Source organism: Ceratotherium simum, chromosome 32 (genome assembly GCF_057802395.1).
Source record: "Ceratotherium simum simum isolate JZ-2026a chromosome 32, ASM5780239v1, whole genome shotgun sequence".
NCBI classification, from domain to species: Eukaryota; Metazoa; Chordata; class Mammalia; order Perissodactyla; family Rhinocerotidae; genus Ceratotherium; species Ceratotherium simum.
Window position 1 is genome coordinate 11,002,652 of NC_141931.1, and position 24,085 is coordinate 11,026,736.

Consider the following 24,085-nt stretch of genomic DNA (forward strand, 5'->3'; position numbering starts at 1 on the left):
GGCCATGGGGGCTGGCCCCAGGTTTGCTTTTTCTAGCCAAACCTTGATAAACCACAGAGAAGAGAGTCAGCAGGTTACATGGGAAGGCACCACATTGCAATGAATTTATCCAGAACTCACCATGAGTCATCTTGGAGCTTTCAGAGAATTAGAGCTTTCAGAAAACCAGTTTGTGTCTGGTTACGTGTTCCTTATAATGCCCTCAAAGCCAAAACCATTTAACTTGGTAACAGTTATGTTGTGTTGACTAGGAAGTAGTTGTAGTCACAAGATACAAAAAATAATAAGCATGCAGCCCTTTATTTAGTTTTGCAAAGTCTCTGCTTATAGTTCTGTACATTACATGACTGTGTTATACAAATACATTTATTTACAAAAACACTCTAGCTGTGCAAACTTGTTGCTTTTTAAAAATGTACGGAGAGTCCCATTTCTGCTCATCCCAACCTATATTTTTAAAGCATGCATAAAAATTAACTTTGGTGTGGGAAAACTACTCTATGTGCTGTCACATACAGTATTTTTATGTCTATTTATATATTTACAAAAGTTGATCAGTTTACAGAACCGTAGAGAAGTGCACATTTTAAAATCCACAATGCAATAGTGTGGGTTACCAGGTCTCAGAAAACAAAGGAAGGGGTTAGATACTGCAAAGAAAGCAACTAGAGAATCCCAACATGTTAAAAAGCAAAGAAAACTAGCTTTCTTGGGCTGGCAAATTATTATACATAATTTTCATGGCAGTGCAACAGGTTTGATAAATTGCCTTCTACATATGCCTCTGGTTGGCCTGTGTAGAAGTTCATTGGCTTATTCTCTAGCATACTACTTTCAAATGTACAATGCTATAGTATCAAAATGTTTTGGCAAAAAAGATCTTGAAAGGAACCATGAAGTTTTGACAAAAATAGAAATCTGTAATAAAGCTAAATAACACTAAAATAAAAGGAAATATTATAGTATCTGTTTTACAATTTGTATAGTCACACTTGTGTATTTCTCTGTTCACTTCCAGTCTCCGTAATGAAAAATATTTTTATACAAAACATACTAAAATTCTGGAATCATACATGTTTTACATGCTTAGTACATTTTTTTCCTGTCTCACACACATTCTTTCTCGCCACACTCTCTTTTCATAACACATGCTTACTTCATTTAACAGGTATTGAGTATAGACAGTAAACACTATGTAATTACAACAGCAACAAAGTAAAAAAACAAACAAGCTTTACTGAAATCTATTAATCCAGGGTTTAGCACATACTTAGCATTAAGCCTCAAACAGTACAGCAATATGTTACATTCTCTTGTGAAAACAGTTGTTGAAGACTATTAAAAAAAATTTTTTTTTAATGTAACTCCAACTTGTGCCTAATAGGATTTGGCCTTTAAGAGGTTTCCTTTGCTGTGGACGGGGTGGCTTTGCTTGAACTTCCATTCTGTGCCTTGTAGCTGGTGAGGCTAGGAGTATGGATGGTCCTGATGCTCTTGGCACCCTGATTCAGTGAAGTGGGGGAGGCGGGGGAGGGTGGGGAGGAGGAGGAGGAAGGGGCTGCTCGGCCATTTTGAGTCTGCAGTGAGAATGAAAGATGGTGACCTTTACCTGTATGAGTGGGGCTCTGAAACTTTAAAGAGCCATTAGAGACAGAGGGGATGAGGGAGGCAGAGGGAGCAGATCGTCCTGTTTGGGGGCTGAGAGGGTTAGAAGTAACCAATGGTTTAGTAGCAGATGGATTAGGGAGGTTAGAACTGTCACCACTACAAGAGGGCAGAGAACTGCTTTTCCCAGAGCTGGGAGAAAGGGCTGGAATCTTAGAAGCAGGTAAGGAGGGGAAAGTAGGCTTACAGTCCCCACCAGCTTTCTTAGCATTTCCATTAGCCTGCAAACAAAGATGGTGGGAGACAGTTCGTCAGAAAGCTGGTAACACGATCAACCCACAGGGTCTGGCAACATAGCCCTTCTGAGAATAATTAAATAAAAGAAACCAAACCAAACCAAACCAGTTCAAGGCCTGAGCTAAATCTTGCTGTGCTGTACTGGACCTGGTAGAAACCCCCAAAACAGAGAGCAGAGGATGTACAGAACAGGAATAAAGGAAGAACAGCGTTTGTAGAACAGGCCCATCATCCCACTACCGTTTCCGGTGCTAGGTCGGCCATGCGTCTGGGTTATTATTGGGGTGGGGGTGGGGCATAGTGATGGAGAGTTAACGTGTCTCTAATGCAATGCAGTCAACATAACGTTAGTACTGGTGACTTTCAGGGCAGTTCAACACCAGGTGTGTCTGTCTCGGTTTCCCAAGGTGTTCTGAAGAATCACTACATTCACCAAAGAGAAGCCAATGAGTGTGGCACTGTGTGTTAACAGTTAAACTTTGGAGTCACAAAGTAAAAGATGTTTTATTGCAAGCATGCAAAAGCGTGGTGAAAAGTTCAACACAGGTTTTTAGACCTTCTTCATGCCCCCAGATCCAGGGTGTCTACGTAAACCATATCTCACAAAGAAAACACAATATTTGGTATAAACTAAGTCAGTGACTTGCTTCTTAACTGCAATAGTGTCCATCCAAAATTGGGTTTAAGGTAAAACTACCTGACGATATTGGCGGGGATCCTGCAATTTGGACTGCTTGCCAGGTTTGTCCAGGCTTCCGGGTCTATTCTTGGAACTCATAGGGACTGGCATCCTGCTCGTCTGCGGGGTCCCACTGGAGCCCTGTGGGGAGGAGCAGCGAGAGGGGGAAGACAAGGAGAAGCTCATGAATGGATTGTCACTGTGGCTGCCCCACTGTGTGCAGAGAAGCTCAACGTGAGAAGCCACAGCCCTACATGCAGGACAGATCTAGGAGACGGACATCAGGAGACACCACTGGGGTTAATTCGAAGAATCAAACAGAATAAACTGCTCCACTACTGATCAAACGGATTTTAATGTGAGTATCCGAGCAATCATTTCAACAGCAAATGGCTGACCCAGCATCCTTGCGTTTACCCAACACCAATCAGCAACAGAGGTAAAAAAAACAGAATCAATTAGCTGTTAGACACCTAGTTGTTGTTGTTTTGAAGGTGAGGGAGAAGGTGTGAGAGAAAGGGATCATGGCGAACAGACAAAAAAAACTAGCCACCTGAAAGGAAGCAAGTCAATCACAAGACACCTTTTGCTAAGGTGATTATGGCAGATTTAAGAAAGCAGCTGGGTCTTTCCATTTTCCATCAGACCAAGATACCTTACGTGAAGCTGAAGGTATTGACGAGGGGGGCTCTGGGGAAGTGGGAGCTTCATCCAGAACTAGCAAGGATCGGGGAGAGGCCTCTTGGGCTATGTGGGATGAACTTGCAAAAGAATCTCTGTTGGCAGAACATGAGGTATCAACTAGGGCTTTTGGACTCATTTCACTGATCGTGTTTTCAAGCTGTTTGATGGTCTGCTCCAGGCTGTCCAACGTTCTGTAGGTATTTTTTCTAATTTCGTCAGTTCTTGAAATTGGAGACGTGCTCTCTAGACTGGGCTGCTCTTGTCTCCTGAGCATATTTTTAGGGGTGTCTTCGGGTTGAGACCTGGTAATTTCGAATCGCTTGGCTTCTTTGTGCTGCTTCACAGTGCCGTCCTCTTCCTCCTCTTCGTAGACCACCACCTGCAGAGTCTTCTTCCCGGTTTTGGTTCCTGTGCGAATTGCCTGAGTGAGAGCAGCGAGTTGCTTTTTAGGGAATTTGAATTTAAACTTTTTCTTGGGGCTTTCAGATTGGTCGTCTGGGACATCACACTTGCTTTCTGAACTTGGAGAATCTGCTTGACTGAACTTGCTCGGCTCAGGATCGTTCATTTCCTGTCCTCCTGGTATTTTGGTCTCTCCTGGAAGGAAGTGTGGCTGTAATCTACCCTCAGCTTGCTGTCCTGATCTGAGGCTGCCTGTGGCAACCTTCTTCTGAAACTTTTGGGAAGTGTTATTCTGGACTACGGGGTCTCCATTTTCCTCCTCTTCCTCCTCCTCTATCTTTTCCTCTGTCATTATTCTCTCTAATTCCTCATCGCATTCCTCAAATATGGTTGAAAGTCTCTTATACGCAGATCGGATGTCCATGGGTTCATCAAAAATGATGATAACTGGTTTCTTGTCTAGGCACACGACTGGCTCTTCATTTTCAGTTCCTTCTTGTTGGGAAGCCGTCTCTTTTTTGGCATCAATATTAACCGTCTGTACATCTTCTCCCTTTTGGCTCACTATATCGCGGACCTCCCCACTGGACAGGACCTGGACCGCGGTTTTGGTAATCATGAAAGCAATGTTGTCAGTGGTTGCATTTTCATCAGTGGGAGAAGGTGTTGATTCTCCGTCCTCATTAAGGTTCACATTAGCATGCCTCGTCCCCTTGGGTCTTAGAATAACCTGGCCAAACTCTGTCAGGGGAACCTCTTGATCTTGAGTTTTGACATCACGGATACTCGATTCAGTTGATCTAGTGGGAGAGGGAAGGTGACACTTATCTGTATTTTCCTGTCCTTGTTGGCTCATCTCCTTTGTCTTTCCATAATTCATCTTCTGATTCTCAGTGTCAGATATAGGGTACTGTGGTCCTGAGACTTTAGGCCCTTTGTTTATTTCATCTTCTAATGAACTAATGCCAGAGAAACTGGAATTGACCTTAGACACATTTTTCTGGGAATAGTTTCTACTGTCTCTAAGTAAACTCTTATTAGATATGGAATTTTCCTTCATTAAGACGTCAGTTTTATATTCTGATGTTCTTGATGCCTCAGAAATACTATTCTCCATTCCTCTTTCCCACTTAGGATGGTCACTAGGTGTTACAGCCCCTGCAGTAACCTGAGAGGGAGAGTGGAGGAGGGAAACCACACACGTTAATCAGAAACGGATCTGCAAAGGAAGGTAATTAATCTGCGTGGTATCGGTTGGAACACAGGTCTGGTGAACTCACCTTTCGGGAATCCATTTGGGGGCCATTTTCATATTCAACATCAGATTTCCGTACGTCTTCATGGAAAAATTCCAAATTCTGGTAGAATAGTGTAGGACATGTTACTCCACAAAACCACACCCCCCCAAAGTGGACTATAACTACATTGTTCCTTTCATTACACTTCCAAAACATGCGACCCAAGCACATTTGTTACACACCAGTCCAAAGCCTAAAGCTCTGTTTACCTTGGGTTGCTTTGTTCTCCAACTTCCAAAAATGCCCTGTGTTTACACAAGATGAAAATCTCAATTAGCAAAATATTTATAGTATTTCAAAGTTTGTAGGGGAACAGTTAAGAGAATAAAGGGACTGATTCTGTATCAACACATCCTCTTTTCACCATCTAATTGGGAGATTAGCAGAACCTAAACCACAAGAGTGGTGTCACATTGTAGAAAGCACACTGTCTCAGCAGGCAGAAGATCCTGATTCTACTTCAGATCTGCCACTTAACTGTGTTACTTTAGGCAAATCATTTCACTTCTCTGGGACTCAGTTTTCTCATTTATAAACTGAGGAACTAGACCAGGAGATTTTTCACGTCCCTTCCAGCTAGTTATTTCAGTCCTATCTCTGCTTCTTTTATGGAAATCGTCCTATCAGGACTCGGCATTGGGTGTGGTACTTGGAGATAAAAAAACATTACTTTTCTCGGCTCAAATGACAGATTGAAAATATACTTGCAGTTTGTACTTGGACTTGCCAAGTAGAGTGTCAAAATAACCTTAAAAACTAATCATAGCCAAGACGATCAAATCTAAATTCAGAATGATACTGCTGCCAAAATACCATCTAAACATTGACAAAACAGATATTTGAGGCTACAATGGTGACTGTGACATCACGATTCAGCTTTCCTTCTCTATATTCCCTGATGCAGAGCGAAGACACATTTCTGAGGCTCTCACCAAGATTCAGAACGTAAGAACCCAGCCGTGAGGACCCAGTATGGAGAGGGCTTCACCAGGAAGCATGGCCTTTTCCGCTATGGGGGACATAGCCTCGGGCCCTGCCACAGACTAACACTAGCCAGGCCTTGTCACTTCTAAGGCACTGCTGCCCTTTCTTCTTGCTGCAGAACCCCAAGAGGAAGAGGTGATTCTAGCAGGATGAGACACCATCCCAAGAAGGCTGTTCAGTTAAAGCAATGACAACATAACAAAGCACAATAACCCAGACCCTGCCAAAGTCAACCCAGAGCATTCCTACTGCCCCGGTTAAAAATGGAAAGAATGTTCATACACATTCAAGGAATAACACACAAACAACAAAGTCAGCATTAATCACATGGAAATATCGCACAGGATACAAGGCGCATTAGCCAACAAACACCTCCTGATTAACCCCATGAGACTCCCAAACCAGTGCAATGATTCAGCGCCTGCAGTTGAACAATATAATTTCTTTTGTGGGACTTTAAATTTAGATTATCAAACAACTAACACAGCAAGTAAAAGGTTTTAAGAAGAAAAATAAATGAGGTTTTGGCCTAAGGGTTTCAACTCCAGAAATGGAGATAGCATGTTAGGACCTGAGCAAGAATTTACTCTTGAATCAAAGCAGGAATTGGCATGTAATCTAAAGAAGACCCTGCACGGCTGATGTTCTGCTGGCTCCATGTAATGGGGGTTAGGCCTGGCATCTGTTCTGACTGGTCAGGGCCCATGCCATACCCATTGTTAACTATTTCGAATGCCATCATGCGATGTATGTATTTTAAAACAAATCTAGTAGCGGGAATAGTCCAATGGAAAGTCAGTAAGGTAAAGATGTCAAGGTTAGGTTTCACACGACCTATCATTTTTATCACTGGGCTAGAAAAAAGAATGAATGTATCGAAGAAAGTGCATTAACTTTATCTGGGGTTACTTGGTCACAACCGTCACGTAATCTCACAAGGATATCTTAGTCTTAGATAGTCAAGACTCTGCATTAAATTAAGCCTCATTAATATCTGTTTATAGGCTCTGAGGTTTGTATTGTTCAGACAACTGCTGAAGCAGGCTCCATATGCATATGGGCAATAAACCAAAATTAGAGACATAGTTATAGGAAAATTGCATAAAAGTGAAGTACTAGTCTAGTGTTTCATGAGGATAGGAGAAAAATTTGAAGAAACATTTGATTTATAGAAGAGTAGATGAATAGCCCAGGAAGAGGTTAATAATGACAAAAATTTGGGGACAAGTCTGATACTCATGGTTACTACGAAGTAGATCAGTCTACTGGGTATAATTATCCAGAATAAGCACCTGTGATTAAAGCCAGTGTTGGACACCCAGTACAGACCTGCTTATTATCTCATGGACCCTTGATAGAGACAAATAAGATGGATAGGATATGGATTTCCAATTACAGGACATGGAATCTCATGGGCAACTTTTTAGCCAATTAGCAAAATTCTACAATGAGACCATGATTGTCTCTAGAGAGATCTTTGAGAAGTTCCCAGTTCTTAGTGACAGAAAGAGTCACAATGGCCTGAGTATGCCATGTAACTCAGGATATGCCTTGGCCTTCCATGAGTTGGTTTTAATAAGGCCACATAAGGAAATCCCACAGTCTGAAAAAGTAATATATTTTTAATGCAATGTCATGGGTTCAATTCAAATTAATAGGAGGTTTTCTTCACGAGAAAGATTTATCGACAATAATCTCATTTTCTCCCTGGTGCATAGAGAGATCCCCCATTGCCTGGTTAATAGTTTCATATGTCAGTTATGTGACATATTACGTCAGACATAGTTTACATGAGGGCTCTGTGATGGCTGTGAGCCGGGGAGGACCAGGTTGGCCTCCTTGGCAGGGCCCCACGGCTGGGAGCTGTAAGCCCTAAGACTGCATCTCTTGAAGGGTTGCGTTAGAATACCCCTCCCATTTTGTGCAATGAGCTTACTTATACATGTAGTGAGGTACCCACTTGGAGTAGCTATTCGGCTATATTATGGCTGACTTGTTTGACTTTATTTAAGGGAAGCTAGAACCTTTGAATTCTGAAATATAAATTCCTGGTGAAAAATATTAGGACATGATAAGCTTTTTATCCTGAAATTTAGACAGAGGCTTCATCCACATACGATGGCTCTATCTCCAAAAATCATAAAAGCTCTAGATCTACCTTAAAAAGTTGAAGTTCAAACATTCAGGCTAATGTCCTTTCCTTAAGGTACTTATGTAATGACAGTGAACTTTGTTTCAGAGCCTGGACATCTGTTTTGAAGCCACTAGAATGCCACAAAGTATATTAGCACTAAGACGATAGTGAACTTACTATCTTGGAAGGTATACTTTGAGAATTTTTAATACTTAACAAAAATTCTGTGTGGCGTGCTTGAACATGTGTGCAAATACATATGTGTGTGTTTCCATGAGGCCACACCTGTGGATGGTGGCAGGTATATGGCTCTGCTGTGTGTTTCCTTCCTGGAATCGAAGGCTCTCACCTACTTTTAATGCAGATGTTTTTAGTTTAGGAGACCTGTTAAAGATTAGAAAAAATGCTATATACTTGGTTGATATTTCTACTTTTTTCTAGAGTTGTTCTAGAAAATCTTGAAAGGTGCATACTCTTTAGTTTGGGAAGATAAAGCCTAAATTCTGCATGTACTGTTGTATGCTGTGCACAGAACACAGCATCCGCTCTGGAAACCTGAGCCACTTATCTCTGATCTAAACCTAAAGCTATGTCTCTATTAGTCTAAAAATAACAAAAAAAAAGGTGAGAGAAAAAAACAATAGGGCATAGAAAAACAAGTGCAGGAGCGGTGTTAGTGTCAGAGCAAGGAAAGAAGGACCGTCAGACTGTGTGGCAAATGAGTAATTGCCACGTTACCTTCTTCTCCTTGGGTGGGACTGTGGCCCCCGGCCTAGTGTCTTTAACGTGACTGTCAGCCCGGGACTGCTCAGCATGACTGTTTGAATTTACATCCATAAAGGAACACTTCTGGAATGCCTAAGGAATTAAAATACTGAGGTTAACAGGAATCCAAGTGTAGCAAGGAGGAAGGAGGTCACAGGCAGAGATTCCAGAGGCGTGGAGACCCCAGCCTGGTCCTGCACACAAGTCACACTGGGGCCAGAGAGGCAGTGCCTGGAAAACCAGCTCCCCATTTGGCCTCAGGCTGGCAAAGCTTGGAGATGCGCCCAGGGCAAAGGCTTCCTTACTTTCTGGACCATGCCAAGATAAAAATGGACAGAGCCCTTGAAAAGAATACCCTTTCTTCCTATCCGGCATGAATGTGTGCTTAGTAGGGCTTCTTGCTTTGACCTTTAAAAAATGTTGAATATGTAAATTAATTAAAACAAAATGAGAAGCTATCTTTCTTTGCTTTTTTCTTGATGATTATTCTTTTTTTTCACTAGCTTTATTGAGATTATAGAAAAAAGGGCACAATATACTGCAAACCTTTACACCTTAAAATAAAAGCGATCCTTGCCAATGCATTGTCTGCAATAGTAACAGGTACTCCTGTGCTCTGAGGTGTTCTGAGGCTCATGTAGAATAAAGTGATGCTCCCTAGCACCCAGGTGATGCTGAGTGGCCTGGAGCTGCCTGAGCCCTATAGACTTGTCTCTGAGAACTGATGATCATAGTTACAGGAGCCCACAGCTGGCGCACGTGAACACTGAGTGAGGGAGGCCAGTTCTCAGACAGAGAAAGCACAGGCTGTGTCTATAGAGTAGAAAGGGAGTGACAATATGATCGCAAGAGCAGGAGAGCCGAAAAACCGAAGCACCCAAGCTTCTTAAAATCAGTGGTTCTCAACCAGGCTATATGTCACCTAGTTAAAACCAACGCTATTACCCAGGCCTCAACTAGAAAATAATTAAGTCAGAATATCTGGGCCGTAGGACTTTAACTCCCCAAGTAATTCTCGTGTGCAGCCATTAAAGACCACTTATTTAAATGAATACTCTCAAATAATTGCCTCCTATTTTTTTGTGTGAGGAAGACTGGCCCTGGGCTAACATCTGTGCCCATCTTCCTCTGCTTTATATGGGATACTACCACAGCATGGCTTGACAAGCGGTGCGGATGTCCGCGCCCGGGATCCGAACCTACGAACTCTGGGCTGCCAGAAGCCGAGCGCATGCACTTAACTGCTACGCCCCCGGGCTGGCCCCGCCTCCTATTTTGTTAATGTCAAATATTGTCATTCGGAAAGAACTCTGCAGGCAGAAAGAATAACCCACGCTTTCCCCAAGTGGACATTTCAGCACTGGTCCTAAAATACGGATGGAGCTGATGCCCCGGCCTGCTCTCCCACTACTGTGCTTGCTCCCTGTTCCCGCCACACGGGCTCCCTCGTGGTCCCTTAGACACTCCAGTCCCAGCTGGCCCTGGAGATGCCCAGGGGTCCACTCACTAAGGCCACTCGCCATCTCCGTTGGGCTGTTAGACCCTGGACTTCGGAGCCTGTGGTTTCTTCTGATGCCTGGAGACACAGAGCAGGAAAGTTGTTCCACAATTACACTCGGGGGCTGCATCTGCTCCTGGTCCTGCCTCAGGGGGTCTAACTCCAGAGCCTGCGGAGGCAAAGCAACCAGCCAGCCACTGGCCGTTGGAGGACTTTCTGATGCAGGAGGTTGGGTCTCCCAGCAGGAGGGCTTATTGGGTTTGGTTAAGTGAGGACTAGAGCACTTCATTCACCACTATTACCTAACCACCAATAACACACGATATTCCACCCTTCATAAAGCTTTCTGTCAAAGAAAGCATCAAAGATATTTAGACTTCCATGGAGGGAGATAGTCTCAAGGGATGGGCTCTAAGAGACCGGAACAAGTACATTACTTCTCTTAGGCGGCTAGTGCAAGATTATTCATAAGCCTAAAAGTCTATATTTCTTTGATTATTAGTGACTGTTCACCTTGCACAGAGTTAAAATTATCTAGTGCTTTGTCATCCATTTGAACCAAACTGGGCCGTGATGAATTCACACCGTAACTTGGGGGCAGAATGTGCTATAACAAATGGCCCCAGAATGTGCCTATACCTCTTAGGACAAGCATCAATCCCAACAACAAGCAGCCCTGACATGCCCATGTCATCAGCCAGAGGATCTTCACTGGGTAAGTGAGTGATAGATGCATTCATGCTCTCAACTGTTTTATGAGTCACTAACTTTATAAATCTTTGGTTCCTATGAATGAAATTCTCCAACTATTCTAAAAACCTGGGAACAATCTGATCAATGGAGGGGATGTCCCAGGCCAGTCTGTGAGTTTTAGTGAGGCTAGGAAGGGCTCATGCATGCAACACCCAACCAGCAGCCCAGTTTTCCCTGTAAAATCAAAGCAGCTCAACGTTGGCAGTTATTACCATGGAAAGCAGAGTGGAACAGCTGAGATGGAAATGGCATGGTTTGAAAGTTCTCCCTACTCCAAATGAAGAATGCAGATCCTTGGGCCTGCACAAAACCATTGGCAAAGAGGCAACAAGTTTTGGAGCCCTAAGGAGGTTGTGATCTGACCCTCTAACAGGCAAAAAAAATCCTACAATAAGCATGGGTCAAAGAAATACTCTACAAACAGACTTTGGTCTAGGAATTGTGTATATGTTTCTGATTAGACAAGTTCTTAGAATGTACACCTAGGACAGATTCACAACCATGATTTGAATGCGGGATCAGCTTTGGGTATAGTCCCTGCACCCCATTCTTAATCCAGTGAGTAAACTGTGGCAATTAGTTAAAAAAATCAAAAATAAATAAAGTATCATTTCTCAAGTAGGCCAAGGAAAATGGAAAACAGAATTATTCCACTTTTCGGAATATTTGAGAAGATGACATTGACATTGAATGGGAACCGGGTATGGAGGACAGGAGGCCACATGACTCAAGGTCAGTCATTCTAAGTATTAAAGCCGAAGAAGGGAACAAACGCCTGCAGCGGGCTTTAATCAGTCCTTATCAAGACAAGATTTCTAATCCCCATCTTAATTGCTTTTGAAATGAAGCAGAGACTACTAAAACTGGAAGAAAGGAAAGTAAATCCTACCAGCCAGAGCTAGGAAAGCTTGCAATTGATTTTTTGTATAAACTTCCTGAGTTGTTTTGTGAAATGGTCATTCCTCGCGCATATCTGAAAGGCGCCCTGAGAGCCTAGTTCAGCGCCATCTTGGAAAAGTGGAGGCCAAGGCCAGAAGATGCCGATTACTGGGCCCAGGTCAACAGGGCTCTTCGCCAGTCCTCTCTAGCTAATGAATCTGTGAGAGACATAGCCAGAGAATTCCAGATGCAAAGGCAAGGAGTCACGGTCAGTCACCTCATCCACATACCTGGAGTTCTGCCATTATTTTATCTCCTTCTTCTTCTTCCTCCTCATCCTTTAGGGAGGAGGTAGTAACTGGTGGTGGGGATGGGGTCCAGGCTGAAGCAGGCTCCTCTGTTGGACATTTTGTGACTCTAGCCTGCGGGCTTGCTCCAGCATCTTCACTGCTTGCCTATGGAAGATTCAAACCACAGATGTTGGCTTAACACCCCAGGTGCTGGCAAAAAGAGGGATAGATCACAAGAAGAACTGATGTTCCCTCACTGCCTGGTACACTGGCTTCCTAGCTCTTCAAATTGAGCTGAAAGGCTATTTGATCCCTTTGCATTTAGTTTGGGTTTTTGTTTGCACACACTGCCATTTTGGTGAATGCGTTGAAGAATTATAATAAAATTGTAACTCCTCAACATTCAGTGCCTTTAAGAAAGGCCCTCCCACACTGCATCTCCTTGGAAATTGTATTTTACGTTTAACACAAAAGACAAAACTTGCCAAGTTAAGTGGAAGCTAAAGCTCATTGTACATCTTTCTGTAGACACCCACAACTGTGTTAGCTAATCTCAATTACCTTTGTAAGATGGTCTTTCTTTGGCTTCCCCCTCCAACCCTCATTTTCAATCTTTTTTTTTTTTTTAATATTTTTTGTGTGTGTGAGGAGATCAGCCCTGTGCTAACATCTGCCAATTCTCCTCTTTTTTTGCTGAGGAAGACTGGCCCTGGGCTAACATCCGTGCCCATCTTCTTCCACTGTATATGGGATGCCGCCACAGCATGGCTTGCCAAGCAGTGCATCGGTGTGCGCCCAGGATCCGAACCGGCGAACCCCAGGCCGTCACAGCAGAGCACACGCACTTAACCGCTTGCGCCACTGGGCCGGCCCCATCTCATTTTCAATCTTTTGATGCCCTGCTGGGAAAGTAGCTTGTGATTTGCATTTCACATGGTTGCAGCTACAAGTCAAGTAAGGATAAAACTTGTGGTGCTGAGTCTAGTCCAATAGCATTGGCTGACATTTTCTCATCTGTGGCATTTCCTGACAATCTAGTTTAGTTGATTCTCTGCCTCACTACTTTTTATGTTCTAAATGAAGATAGAGAAGACCTTGTCTAAGGGTATCATCTGAACCCAGAGACAAGTTTACCAGAGCTTAACCCATCAGACCTTAGCGATGGTGTTCTCCTTCCTGCCGGTGTAGACCACATCGCCGGACCTCGTGGTGGTGAGCCCCGATCCTGGCAGGTAGCTCCGCCGTGGGGGTGGGGGAGGAGGTGGTGGGGACTTACCCCCCTGCTTGTCCAAGTCCTGCTCTGAATTTGGAGAGTCTTCTGGAAAACAGTATGCCACTGCAAAATAATCTCTTTGCAAGATAACGTCCAGAATGTGTATTGCTATAAACTCGATGCCATCTGACTTAAAAATTTCTCTCTTCTCTCCATAGTGCAACGATTAATGGTACACACCCTGAAGCCCAATTGACTTTAAATCCCAGAAAGACCCTGCACAAGTTAATTGACCTCTCTCTGCCTCGGTTTTCTCACCTGTTAAATGGGTATTATAATAATACCCTCTCCCCTGGGTTGCTGTGAGGATTAAATGACTTAATATACATAAAACATTTAGAACAGGCTTATTGGCTTACTGTAAATGCTCTGCAAGTATTAGCTGTTAGTATTAGACCAAAAAGCTGAGTATTACTTGCAGAGATGAAAGTTCAGTGCCCAAAGGCAAAGTCAGAGCCCCCTGCGTTCCCTCCAAAGCCTTCATCCCGAGTCTGAAAGATACACAGTGTTAGCAGGAGGGATTCATGCAGGGGCGGTTAGAATAGAGTCTGGCCAGGGAAGGGCCAGGGGGAAAGTGGGAGGCAGATGGGAACAGAGAATAAAGTCGGGGAAAAAGTGGATTTTTGGTCATGGTTATGTGGTTGGAAAAGGTTCTCTGCTAACGAACGTAGGCAGCAAATGCAGAAACAAGAGAATTATAAATTAGTGTTGACACCAAAGGTTAGGAAATGCAGATGTCTACTCAGCTTTCCCCAGAAAAGTGTCCAGAAAAGGCATTTCTTAATAAAAACTCAAACAAACAGCTGCACATGTGCCCTTTAGAACACTCTGCCCACGAGCTCACGACAGTGGCAGAACTGCAAATTCAGGATCAGCCCTCCAGGTGGGCTCCGTCCCAATGCTCTCTAGGGACATGGCCTGGCCTGCCTGGAGTGTGTTTGTCTTTTCTGAGCAACCCAGACAGAGTTGTTCAGAGGAGACACTTGAGGAGTTTCCTCTTAAAGTTGGAATGAAAACGAGGGTAAATCATCGGGGTGAAATGCTAGGGATTATTTGTAGTGGACGGTTCCTGTCTCACACATGAGGATGTGGGATACAGGGATCCAGCAGCATCAGACCATGTGGCTGGTTCCCACGCCAGCAGCCGCGCCTCAGGATGGTCGCCTCAGCTTTGGGTCATCCAGGGACTGGCCCTGGAGATAGCCCGAGTCTCTCCTCTCCTGTGTAATGACAAACACTCCCTCCTTGACCAACTTTAGTCAGGCTCCTCTGAGCCCTCTTCTCCACTACACTTCATTCCCCACCCTGATACCTAAGTCCTTGGCCTGCCTTTAGCCAGAATCCCCCTTCCCTCGATGCACTATATTCTGAGCTGAGTTCAGTTTCTCTCCCCCATTGCAATAGTCTTGAAAAAAGTCTTCCTTGCTGTTTTTAACAAATGTCCTGGTGAATAATTTTCCTTTAACATTGACTGAGGCCACAATCCCCAAATTTTCCATAGATTTTTGGGAGCTATCCATGCTTCCCCATTATTTAAGTAGTCAGACAATTCACACAAGAGGAAATACAAATAGTTTTTAAAACTCCAAGCTTAGAATTTTACCTTGTTGGTAAACAAAAATAAATAAAACTAATAACAATCCACGACAAATAAATAAAAGTAATAGAAACCAACAGTTACAGATAATGCATGATAACCCTTACACATTTCTGGTGTCCTGTACATTAGTGGACTCTGACAAAAAATTAGGTGATGTATTAAAAAATAAATAAATAAAACAACAACAAGAACATTTTAACTGATTAAAAATGCTTGGGGGAGTAATTTAAAAAATAATTTCTGCAAAATTTTTTGAATCTCAAAGAATAAAAAGCCCAAATGAGGTAAATTAACAAAATGCAACATTATTATTTTTGAAGGAACAATTATAATTTTTTTTATAATTTACTTATAATTGTAAGACATCAAAGGACTATTTGACAAAATTAATATTGGGGAGAGCCGAATTAGGTCATATAGAAACATAATGAGGTAGATCATTTTCTTCATCAGAAATTCTCCATGAGAACTTTGGGGGAAAAGCCATCTCTGTGAGAGCAGAGCTGTCTCTTGCAGGGCCCTCCTCTCTCTGAACACTTGCTGCCTGATACTCCAGGGGCCCTAGACAGGCCTCATAGAGCTGGCAGGTGGGGAAGGAGGTGAAAAACTTAGCAGACTGAGGGAGAGAGTTTCAGTGGGTGGAGTTTTAGAGCAGCTTTGGGAACTGAAAACCCAGGAGGAGAATGTTACAGTGGTTAAATTGTATCTACTTTCCTGTTCCTTGATATGCAAGTCAAGATGGCAATTCCTTTTCAAATTAAATTTAGTTACTGGACTAGGCATCATTGAATGTGGCTCTGAGAGATATTAGGCTGCAAGTAAAACAATGTCTTTGTGCCTCATTTTAAGATCAGAATAAGGCAGGTAGCTTGTAAGTGGTTGGAAATTTAGTAGGTTGCATTTTCTAACAGTCATTTTATATTATTATTTTATAGCATTGATGCTTAAATTCCATAGTTTAGTTGGTTAAATATACAGTCTAATAATTTTGATTTAAAAAAATGCAATTTCACCTTACGACCTAATATCCCCCTGGGAGCTCATGAAAGCTAGCGTTTTCTTTCAGCAGCATATGAAAGGCTCTTACTTTAAACACAGGTCTCTTATTCCCCCAGCTGGTACTGCGAAGTGTCATAAATTCAAAGGAATGTGGAAGCTGGGAATCTAAATTTTACTTTATTGGGCATTGTTCTAGTATCCTAATGCAGAACACGGTTTCCCTGCTATGGTTATAGTTAAAAAGTAGTAGTGAGAATCTAGGGACACCTGAGGATTTGTTCTTCTAATTTTAAAACTTTATAAGACTCTTAAGACGTGAGCGATTGGTCCTGTTGGCCAGCACATGCCTAAGTGGGTGGCCCCACAATGCTCTGAGGGCAGCCAGCCTACACAGCTCTGTCAGTACCTTACCTGAAAGTTCTAGCTTGTCCACTGGAGCATCGCCTTTTGGCTGTGGGCCTGAGGCTGGTGGCATCTCCAAGTTTGGAATGGACTTCATGATATTGGCCTGAGCTTCTTCTAGGAGCTTCTCAAACTCTTTCCCGTTATAGTGGTCCAGATTTTGCCTTTTCTCTTCCCATTTCCTTTCTGCTTTCTGAAGGAAAATAGTAAGTGAAGGAAATTTAAAAACCGGAGGGAAAAGCTAATTAATAGTTTGGAGATTTAATGTTGGGGTGAGAGGAGGTGTAACACACTTAAAGCGCTGGTGAAATAACGCTCCAGTTTCCAAGCCAAGGGACACTTCTGCACCTCAGACAAGTCCGACCCTTGTGCTGTCTGCTCCATCTTCTGTAGCTAAATGGGCTGCCATTTAAGCCCAAGGGATATTCGTTCACAGAGAAGCAAGCTCAGAAACCCAAATTCATTCATTAAATTATTACTGAGCACTTACTCCATACTTCTACCAATACTAATAAAAAGGGACACAGAGAAATGCTTTCGAAGGTATGTATCCCACGACCAAGTTTTCGTTTTCTAAATTGAGTTTTCACTGTGGAGGAGATGTTCAAACAGCCACAAAACCCCAAACACTCACTAGGAACGAAGAATCCTAGGTCTTCGTTCCACTTCCATCAAAGAATTGCTACACAGCCTCTGGGTCAAATTTTCTTATTTATAAAACGGGAGGTTATTTAGATGACCTCTAAGCTCCACCAAGTTTTACAATAGGGAGAAATCCATAAAACGTATTTTTAAATACCTGTACATTTATTTATTTGTTCCTTTGTTTATTTATTTATGTATTTATGTGTGTGTGTGTGTGTGTGTGAGGAAGATGAGCCCTGAGCTAACATCCGATGCCAGTCCGCCTCTTTTTTGCTGTGGAAGATTAGCCCTGGGCTAACATCCGTGCCCATCTTCCTCTACTTTACATGGGGCACCACCACAGCATGGCCTGACAAGCGGTGTGTCTCTCTGCACCCGGGATCCGAACCTGTAAACCCCAGGCCACCGAAGCAGAGCGCGCGAACTTAACCACTACACCATCGGGCCGGCCCCAAAATATCTGTACGTTTTTTGAAAGAACATTTTCCTGTGATTTTGAGATGGCACATTAATCATTCCAGGAGGCTGGAGTGGAAATTAGCGCCAAGATTAGTGGAAGCCCATAAGGTAAGAACATAATGTAAGACTTGGAAAAGGCCCAGGAGATCATGGAATCAGCACACTTTACACATGAGAACACTGGGGCCCAGTGAGATGAAGGACTTGCCCAAGATTCACTCTATATAATAAGAGCCACACCCTCACCATCCTTTTGTTGTTAGTGCCATGGAGTGGATTCCAACTCTATAGCAGAGCAGAACCCTGCCCAGTCTTTCCGTGCCATCCTCTCGCTTCCAGCGCTCTACCAGACACTGCTCCACTGCTATCCATAGGGTTTTCAGGGCCAATTTTTTCAGAAGTGGGTGGCCAGGTCCTTCTTCCTAGTCTGTCTTAGTCCAGAAGCTCTGCTGAAACCTGTCCCCCATGGGTGACCCTGCTGGTATTTGAAATACCGGTGGCAGAGCTTTCAGCATCCCAGCAACACGCAGCCGCCACAGTCTGACAATGGACAGACAGGTGGTGTGGGTCCCTGACTGGGAAACGAATCTGGGCCATGGCGGTGAGGGTGCAGAATCTTAACCACCAGACCACCAGGGCTGGCTATCGCCATCCTTACTCTCCTTTATTTTTCTCCCTAGCATTTATTATGACATATCCTTGTTCTCTATCTCTCCCTACAAGCAGCTAAGTTTCTCGAAGGCATAGACTTTGACTCTTGTGTTCACTCCCTACCCCCAAGTCTCTGAGGGCCTGGGCCGTAGTGGGGCTCAGTAATATTTGTTGAGCGAATGAAGCTCACCCCATTTGTCAGTGGCAGAGGTGGCAGGAAGGCCCCGGCCTCCTTACTGTGGATCAGGTCATCTTCAGAGATAACTCATAAGTCTCCCATTAAAACTCAAAACAGACACAACAATGATAACTATGTCCAGCGAGTTCTCAATAGATATTTGTTAAATAAACGAGTTGTCCTACTGACATCCTTTAAAAATGGGGATGTTTCAAGCAGCAGATCACTAATTCTCAGGAGGAAATGTGTTTTTAGTTTTCTCCCCTACCCTGCTAGGCACGATATGACAGAATCATCATCGGCCAATCACATTTCCACCCCCTCCTGTGATATACACTTTGTAAATAGCTGACTTGGATTAGAGGCACAGTACTGACTCTGGAGCATAGAGAAGCTACCTAGCGTTCAGAGGCCCAGTAGCCATGACTGCGGCCTTAGCAGTTTTAAGAGGTCATTTCCTGTTGAAACCTCAGTTATCCACTGCTGACTTGCAAGAGAGGCAGGGATGGTCAGGACCAGGTTGCTGGGGATAGGGTAAGGAGTAGGGGAAATGTGGGGTAAGAGCAAGGAGAGAGCTAGGGAAGCAAATGTGTTATCTGAGCATTGATACCACGCATGATAAAAAAAGATATTTAAAAACATAGCATGTTTTCTCTCTATGTTGTGTGACCTCAAGACCTAGCTTTCTCTTTCCATTGTGACGGCCTCTGCCTTTCATTCTGAGACTACTGTAAGAACTTCCCACCCAGCTCCCTTAATCCTAGACCCACCACCTGAGTCAGTTCTGTACTATTCCAGATTAATTTCCTGAAGATGCCATTTTTTTTTATCACTGGTCCAAGCTGCAGCATCTCTCTGATGTCTACACAGTAAACTTTAGACATCTTGGTTTTCAGCCTGTTTTGTCAGCCTTATCTCCTCTTTCTTGTTCAAGTTACACAGGTTACTCACGGCCCCAGCCTTTGCTCCAGCATTCCTCTATCCTAGAATGCCCTCACCACTCTTCTCTGCTTACCCAGATTCTACTTATTTTTCAAGATCAGTGGCAAACCCTCCCCAGGCCTGCATTCACCAGTGGTGTGGCTGAGCCAGCACGCACTGGCTTAGAAGAGCTGATTGTCACATTTCTTCCTAACTGCTTGTTCAGTGATGTCATGTTGTAACTCAAAATCAGCAACAGTGGGAGTCTTCATGGAAATTGGCAAATGCTACAAATCAGGGCTTTTTCCACCAGAGAGCCACTTGTTAAATACTTAACCAGCACACCACTGTCTCACCTACCTACAGGTTAGGTATCCTTATCTTTCTCTGAAATCTAATGACCTTTCTCTTAATCTGGCCATTGAAACCCATTTGTAGTTTAAAAAAAATCTGTCTTTCCGATAGACATATCTATCCATCCATCTTTGGTAGAAATATATCTTTGACACTTACATGTATTATCTCTATAACCAGACTGTAAGCTCTTTGAGGGAAAGGACCACGTGTTACACTCCTTTATGGGGTTATGAAAAATGGAAATAGGACTCTACCTCAATAGACACCGCCCTGTTCTTGGCACTCACGCTGTGGATTTCCTCAATGAACAAGCTCTGCATGGTGGAACCGTTCATGGGCGTCTGTGGGGACTGAGGAGCCTGTGCCGACTGCAGAGCAGAGGTCACTTCCTGAGTGACAGTTGGAGAGCTGGCAGGGTGAGGACCAGTCCCCCCAGGTAAGTGCTGCGCAGGGTTCAGCAGGGCCGAGGAGAGCTGGGAGGTCTGGATGACCACGGGAGAGCTCTGGGCATGGTGAACCATCAAGGGCACCACTTCTGACTTCATGTCGCCCGGGACTCCCGTGCCACGGAGGGGCTGGCCTGGGGTGTGGAGTGCCTCCTCCTGGGTCTTCAGGACTTCTGCGGCAGTGGCCTTTTCCATAGCGACATACTGTGCGGCCTGGGCTGCATCTGTACCTTTCAAGAGCCCATCGGTGACATGTCTGGGAGAAACCATGCACAGCAGCATTAACTTTTAAAATAGGTAACTTTCATTTTATTATTACAGTGTATTTGAATGCTGTGTCATTCCAAAGCCAGGCAAGATTTTGCTGCAAAATTAAAACATTCTAAAACCCTCAGGGTTGAGGGTTTCCATAGCAACTTCCTAAAGCCCTTGAATTGCCTCCTAGTTATCTCTGGCAGCTGCTTACTCAGTCCTTTCCTCAGGAGATGGTCTGTCTTTCCCTTTCCACCAGACTGTTGTGCCCAAACTGACGAGATTCCATCACTGTTTGGGTGGGGGTGGCATGAAGTGAACACGAGTCTAACGATATCTCCTCCACCTGAGCCTGGCCTGGACAGCTCTCAAGATGCTCAGCTCTAACCCCAAAAGCTTCCTAAACTCTCCTCCTTTCACTGCCAAACACCTTGGGCGGGTAGCTTATATTCTAGTTCCTTCTGCCTGCTCTTTCTGTAGCTCAGCCTGGTGCCATCTGCCTTCCCCACCTGGACTTAATCAAGCCTTGCTGCAAGGTCAGCAGTGACTCCTAATCGAACAGCTGGGTTAATCCTTATGGTCCTCTGCTTTTTGGGTCATTTGATGCTATTTGTCCATCTCCACCCTTGGTGCAGTGGAAAAGACGTGGCCTTTGGGGTCACACAGACTTGTGTCTGAATATCAGTCCTACTGTGTTCTAGCTACAGAATGTCAGGAACTTCACCTTTCTGAACCTCAGATACTTTTCTCCAGAATGTAATGATGATGATGATGATGATGACAATGCCTTCCAATGCCTTCTTCAGGGGTTGTCATTAGGATCAACGTAGTTACATGTAAGACAGTGTCAAACATGGTACTTCACTCATAATTTTTAGTCACTCATTCCCTTACTAAAATACTCTTTTTTTTTGACTGAGAAAGGACATGGTATTCTACGACGCTCCTCTGCTAGTCACTTCTCTGTTTCTTTTGCTGTTAACTTTATCTACCGTGTCCCTTCAATCCCCAATGATCTGTTCCCTCCCCCGCCCATTCTATCATGCCATCTCCTCCATTTTCAATAAAGTGACTTCCAATTCTTCACGAAGGTGACTTCCAATTCTAAATTTCTCTCTCCCTCTCTCTCTCCCTCCCTCCCAGCCTCCCTCCAAGTTAGGAGGGACCCCCCTCTAACTCTTTCTTGAACTTCAGTCCACATTTCTAAGCGCCTAGCAGGCAGCTCTGTTTGGATATCCTTCCAGCTCCTCAAATTCAACATGTACCAAACCACTTCAGCATCGTCCCAAGCCGCGAAGTTGCTCTGAACTGTGACTGTCACCTGCTTTAACTTCTCACAGTGGCATTAGGACATATGCGTGTCCTTGGGGGCGTGCGTATTCCTACCTTCTTCCTTATGTCTTCCACAGTGCTGAGTATAGCATGTTATACACAAAAGATACCAGGAAAAGTTAATAATATAAAGGCTTGTGATGGGCAGCCTGATGGCAGCTAAAATTTCCTTTATTTTTATTTCAAAGTTACTTAACTGGTTTTATCTACCATTCTAACCACTGAACGTTTATGGGACAAAAAATCCTATACCATTTAAAACATACAATCCCATCTTGTTTTTAGAACCTGCATTCCCTGGAGATAAGACAAATGCTGAGCTGCATCACTCTGTGCAGCTCTAAAAATTTCTTTTAATTGTTTTTCAGGGAAGAGGAGGGAACGAGGCGGTGTTACCTGCCAGCCTGCTATCTATTTCCACTTGATAAGGATGGTTTGTTTTAGGCTTTGCAGATGGGTTACCTCATGTAGGTAGGAGCTTAATGAAGAACTCTTTTAACTGATTTTTATCCTACTGGAAGAAAAAGTTCACTCCGTCAATTTAAAATGAGTGAATCTATGAGAAAATGTAACTCAGGTACAATTTTTTCCTGTACCCAGTCAGATGTGATCTCTGCAGGAGGAGGCCATTGTTGTTTTAATTCAGAATTCCTCTGGCATCCTGGAACTTATGTAGGTGATTATATGGCTGCTTTGTAGTGTTATCATCTCAAAAGAGGCTCTTTCTTCTGGTCATTCATTACTAGAAAAATCTCACTTGCTCCTTATGGTTAATAATTCATCTAAAAGTCAACTGCACATTTAATATATTTCTCTTACAAATTTGATCAAATGATCATAGTTAGTGATTAAAATATAAGAAAGTTTTCTATATGTCACTTCTGTTTGTGACTTGCTCTCAAATCTGGTCTGAGATTTGAAGGGTAACGTCTCTGCAATTTCCTGGTTCTATTAAATCAGTGAACACTCAGGAACTGCCACTGTTGGGAAGTGGTTTATTTGGGGTAGTTGTGTCTATTTCCCATGTGAGAGGGGAATTTTTTGTAAGGGCAGGGGTCCTATGTGTCTTGTTAATTACTATATTCTTAACACCCAACACCAGGGCTGGAACACAGAGAAAGCCCAAATGTTACTGCCTGCCTGGCTGTGAGATCAGAGCCACAACAATTCTGGAGTCAGACTGTCGGTTCACACCCCAGCCCCATCTCCGACCTGCAGGGAAACTCCCCAAACCTCCACTGTGACCCTCTTTTATGGGCAGGCATATCCTCGGTAAGGGTGACTGGCCCATGCCACTCAAGGGGGTGCATTTCTCTTTTCTAGGTAGATACTCTTTCAGTAGATAATTCAAGAAAGACTTTATTTCTACTCACTTTCTTCTAACTGAAGTCATCTATGCCCCTGACGTGAAGGAGGCTAATAAAATATTTTGATCCATTTTTTAACTTCAAAATGTTATTAAAAAGAACCACCTTCAAACGATTTTTTTTTTAAATGTTTACTGTGTTTACTTATTTTAAGCCCTAGGATGTGCCAAACACAGCAAGCCTGTGCTGAAGAATCAGGACCTCGAGCATTATGGCAATAGAATATCCAACTCAGAAGACTGGAAATAAGACGTGATACGTCACGAAAATGGAGACAGGTCCCAGGAGCACAGAGGAAGCCTGAGAGTCCAAAACCTTGACCCCCAACCTTCCCAGCACATCCCCCTACACCTGATGCCCCTCAGGAAGCCTGCTCACCTCCGTAACATGGTCAGGGTGTCGGTCATACCCCGCACTCTCTGTAGGAGACTATCCAGCCTGTGTGGCTCTTCCTTCAGAAACCGCACGGCCTCTACTTCTATGCGCAGGATGGCTCGCATCTTGTTTTGTAAAGTTGGAAATTCTCCTGCAGGCAGAGAGCAGCTGGTGAGTTGTAGGAGAAAAAGCCAGAATGGCAAGCCCCCATCCCGCACCCCAACAGGGAATAGGGTTGAGAAGCATGGGCTTCATCAGCCACAGTTCATGTATCTTCAGGAGGCAGACAAGGTCAGACAGAACTGGGTTCAGTGACCTTGGGCAAGGGCAGAGCTCTAGGCCTCATGTCCTGCCTGGGCATTTGGGATAAGGTCAACCGTCCCTTAGGGCTGTCTTTAATGAATTTGGCACAGGTGCCCTGGTGCACTGTAAGAGCCCAGACAACAGAAACTGTCATCAGCATCATTTGGTCCTAAATCTTACAGCACTCACTACGACACATCCAAGGAGACAGGGATGTTTGCCTGTTCTGTTCAGTGATGTATCCCTAGTGCCTAGAA

At 43.8% G+C, this 24,085-nt stretch overlaps 1 protein-coding gene across 14 annotated transcripts in view; it reads right to left on the bottom strand.

Moving 5' to 3' along the window:
• Positions 1-272: 272 nt before the first annotated feature.
• Positions 273-24,085, bottom strand: part of KIAA1217 (KIAA1217 ortholog) — a 293,162-nt gene continuing 269,349 nt past the window's right edge. For 3 of the 14 annotated variants that reach the window (XM_087420738.1, XM_087420741.1, XM_087420743.1), the window contains 11 exons: positions 23,529-23,676; positions 20,008-20,455; positions 16,552-16,735; positions 13,423-13,604; positions 12,269-12,433; positions 8,822-8,941; positions 5,175-5,210; positions 4,948-5,025; positions 3,237-4,835; positions 2,600-2,722; positions 273-1,886 (listed from right to left, as the gene is read on the bottom strand). In XM_087420738.1, coding sequence (XP_087276864.1) covers positions 1,395-1,886; positions 2,600-2,722; positions 3,237-4,835; positions 4,948-5,025; positions 5,175-5,210; positions 8,822-8,941; positions 12,269-12,433; positions 13,423-13,604; positions 16,552-16,735; positions 20,008-20,455; positions 23,529-23,676 — 3,575 coding nt within the window. In that variant the 3' untranslated portion in view covers positions 273-1,394. Of the gene's footprint in view, positions 2,723-3,236; positions 4,836-4,947; positions 5,026-5,174; positions 5,211-8,821; positions 8,942-12,268; positions 12,434-13,422; positions 13,605-16,551; positions 16,736-20,007; positions 20,456-23,528; positions 23,677-24,085 lie in introns of all 14 variants that reach the window. The other 11 variants (XM_087420739.1, XM_014783605.2, XM_087420740.1 and 8 more) reach the window with 11 other exon arrangements.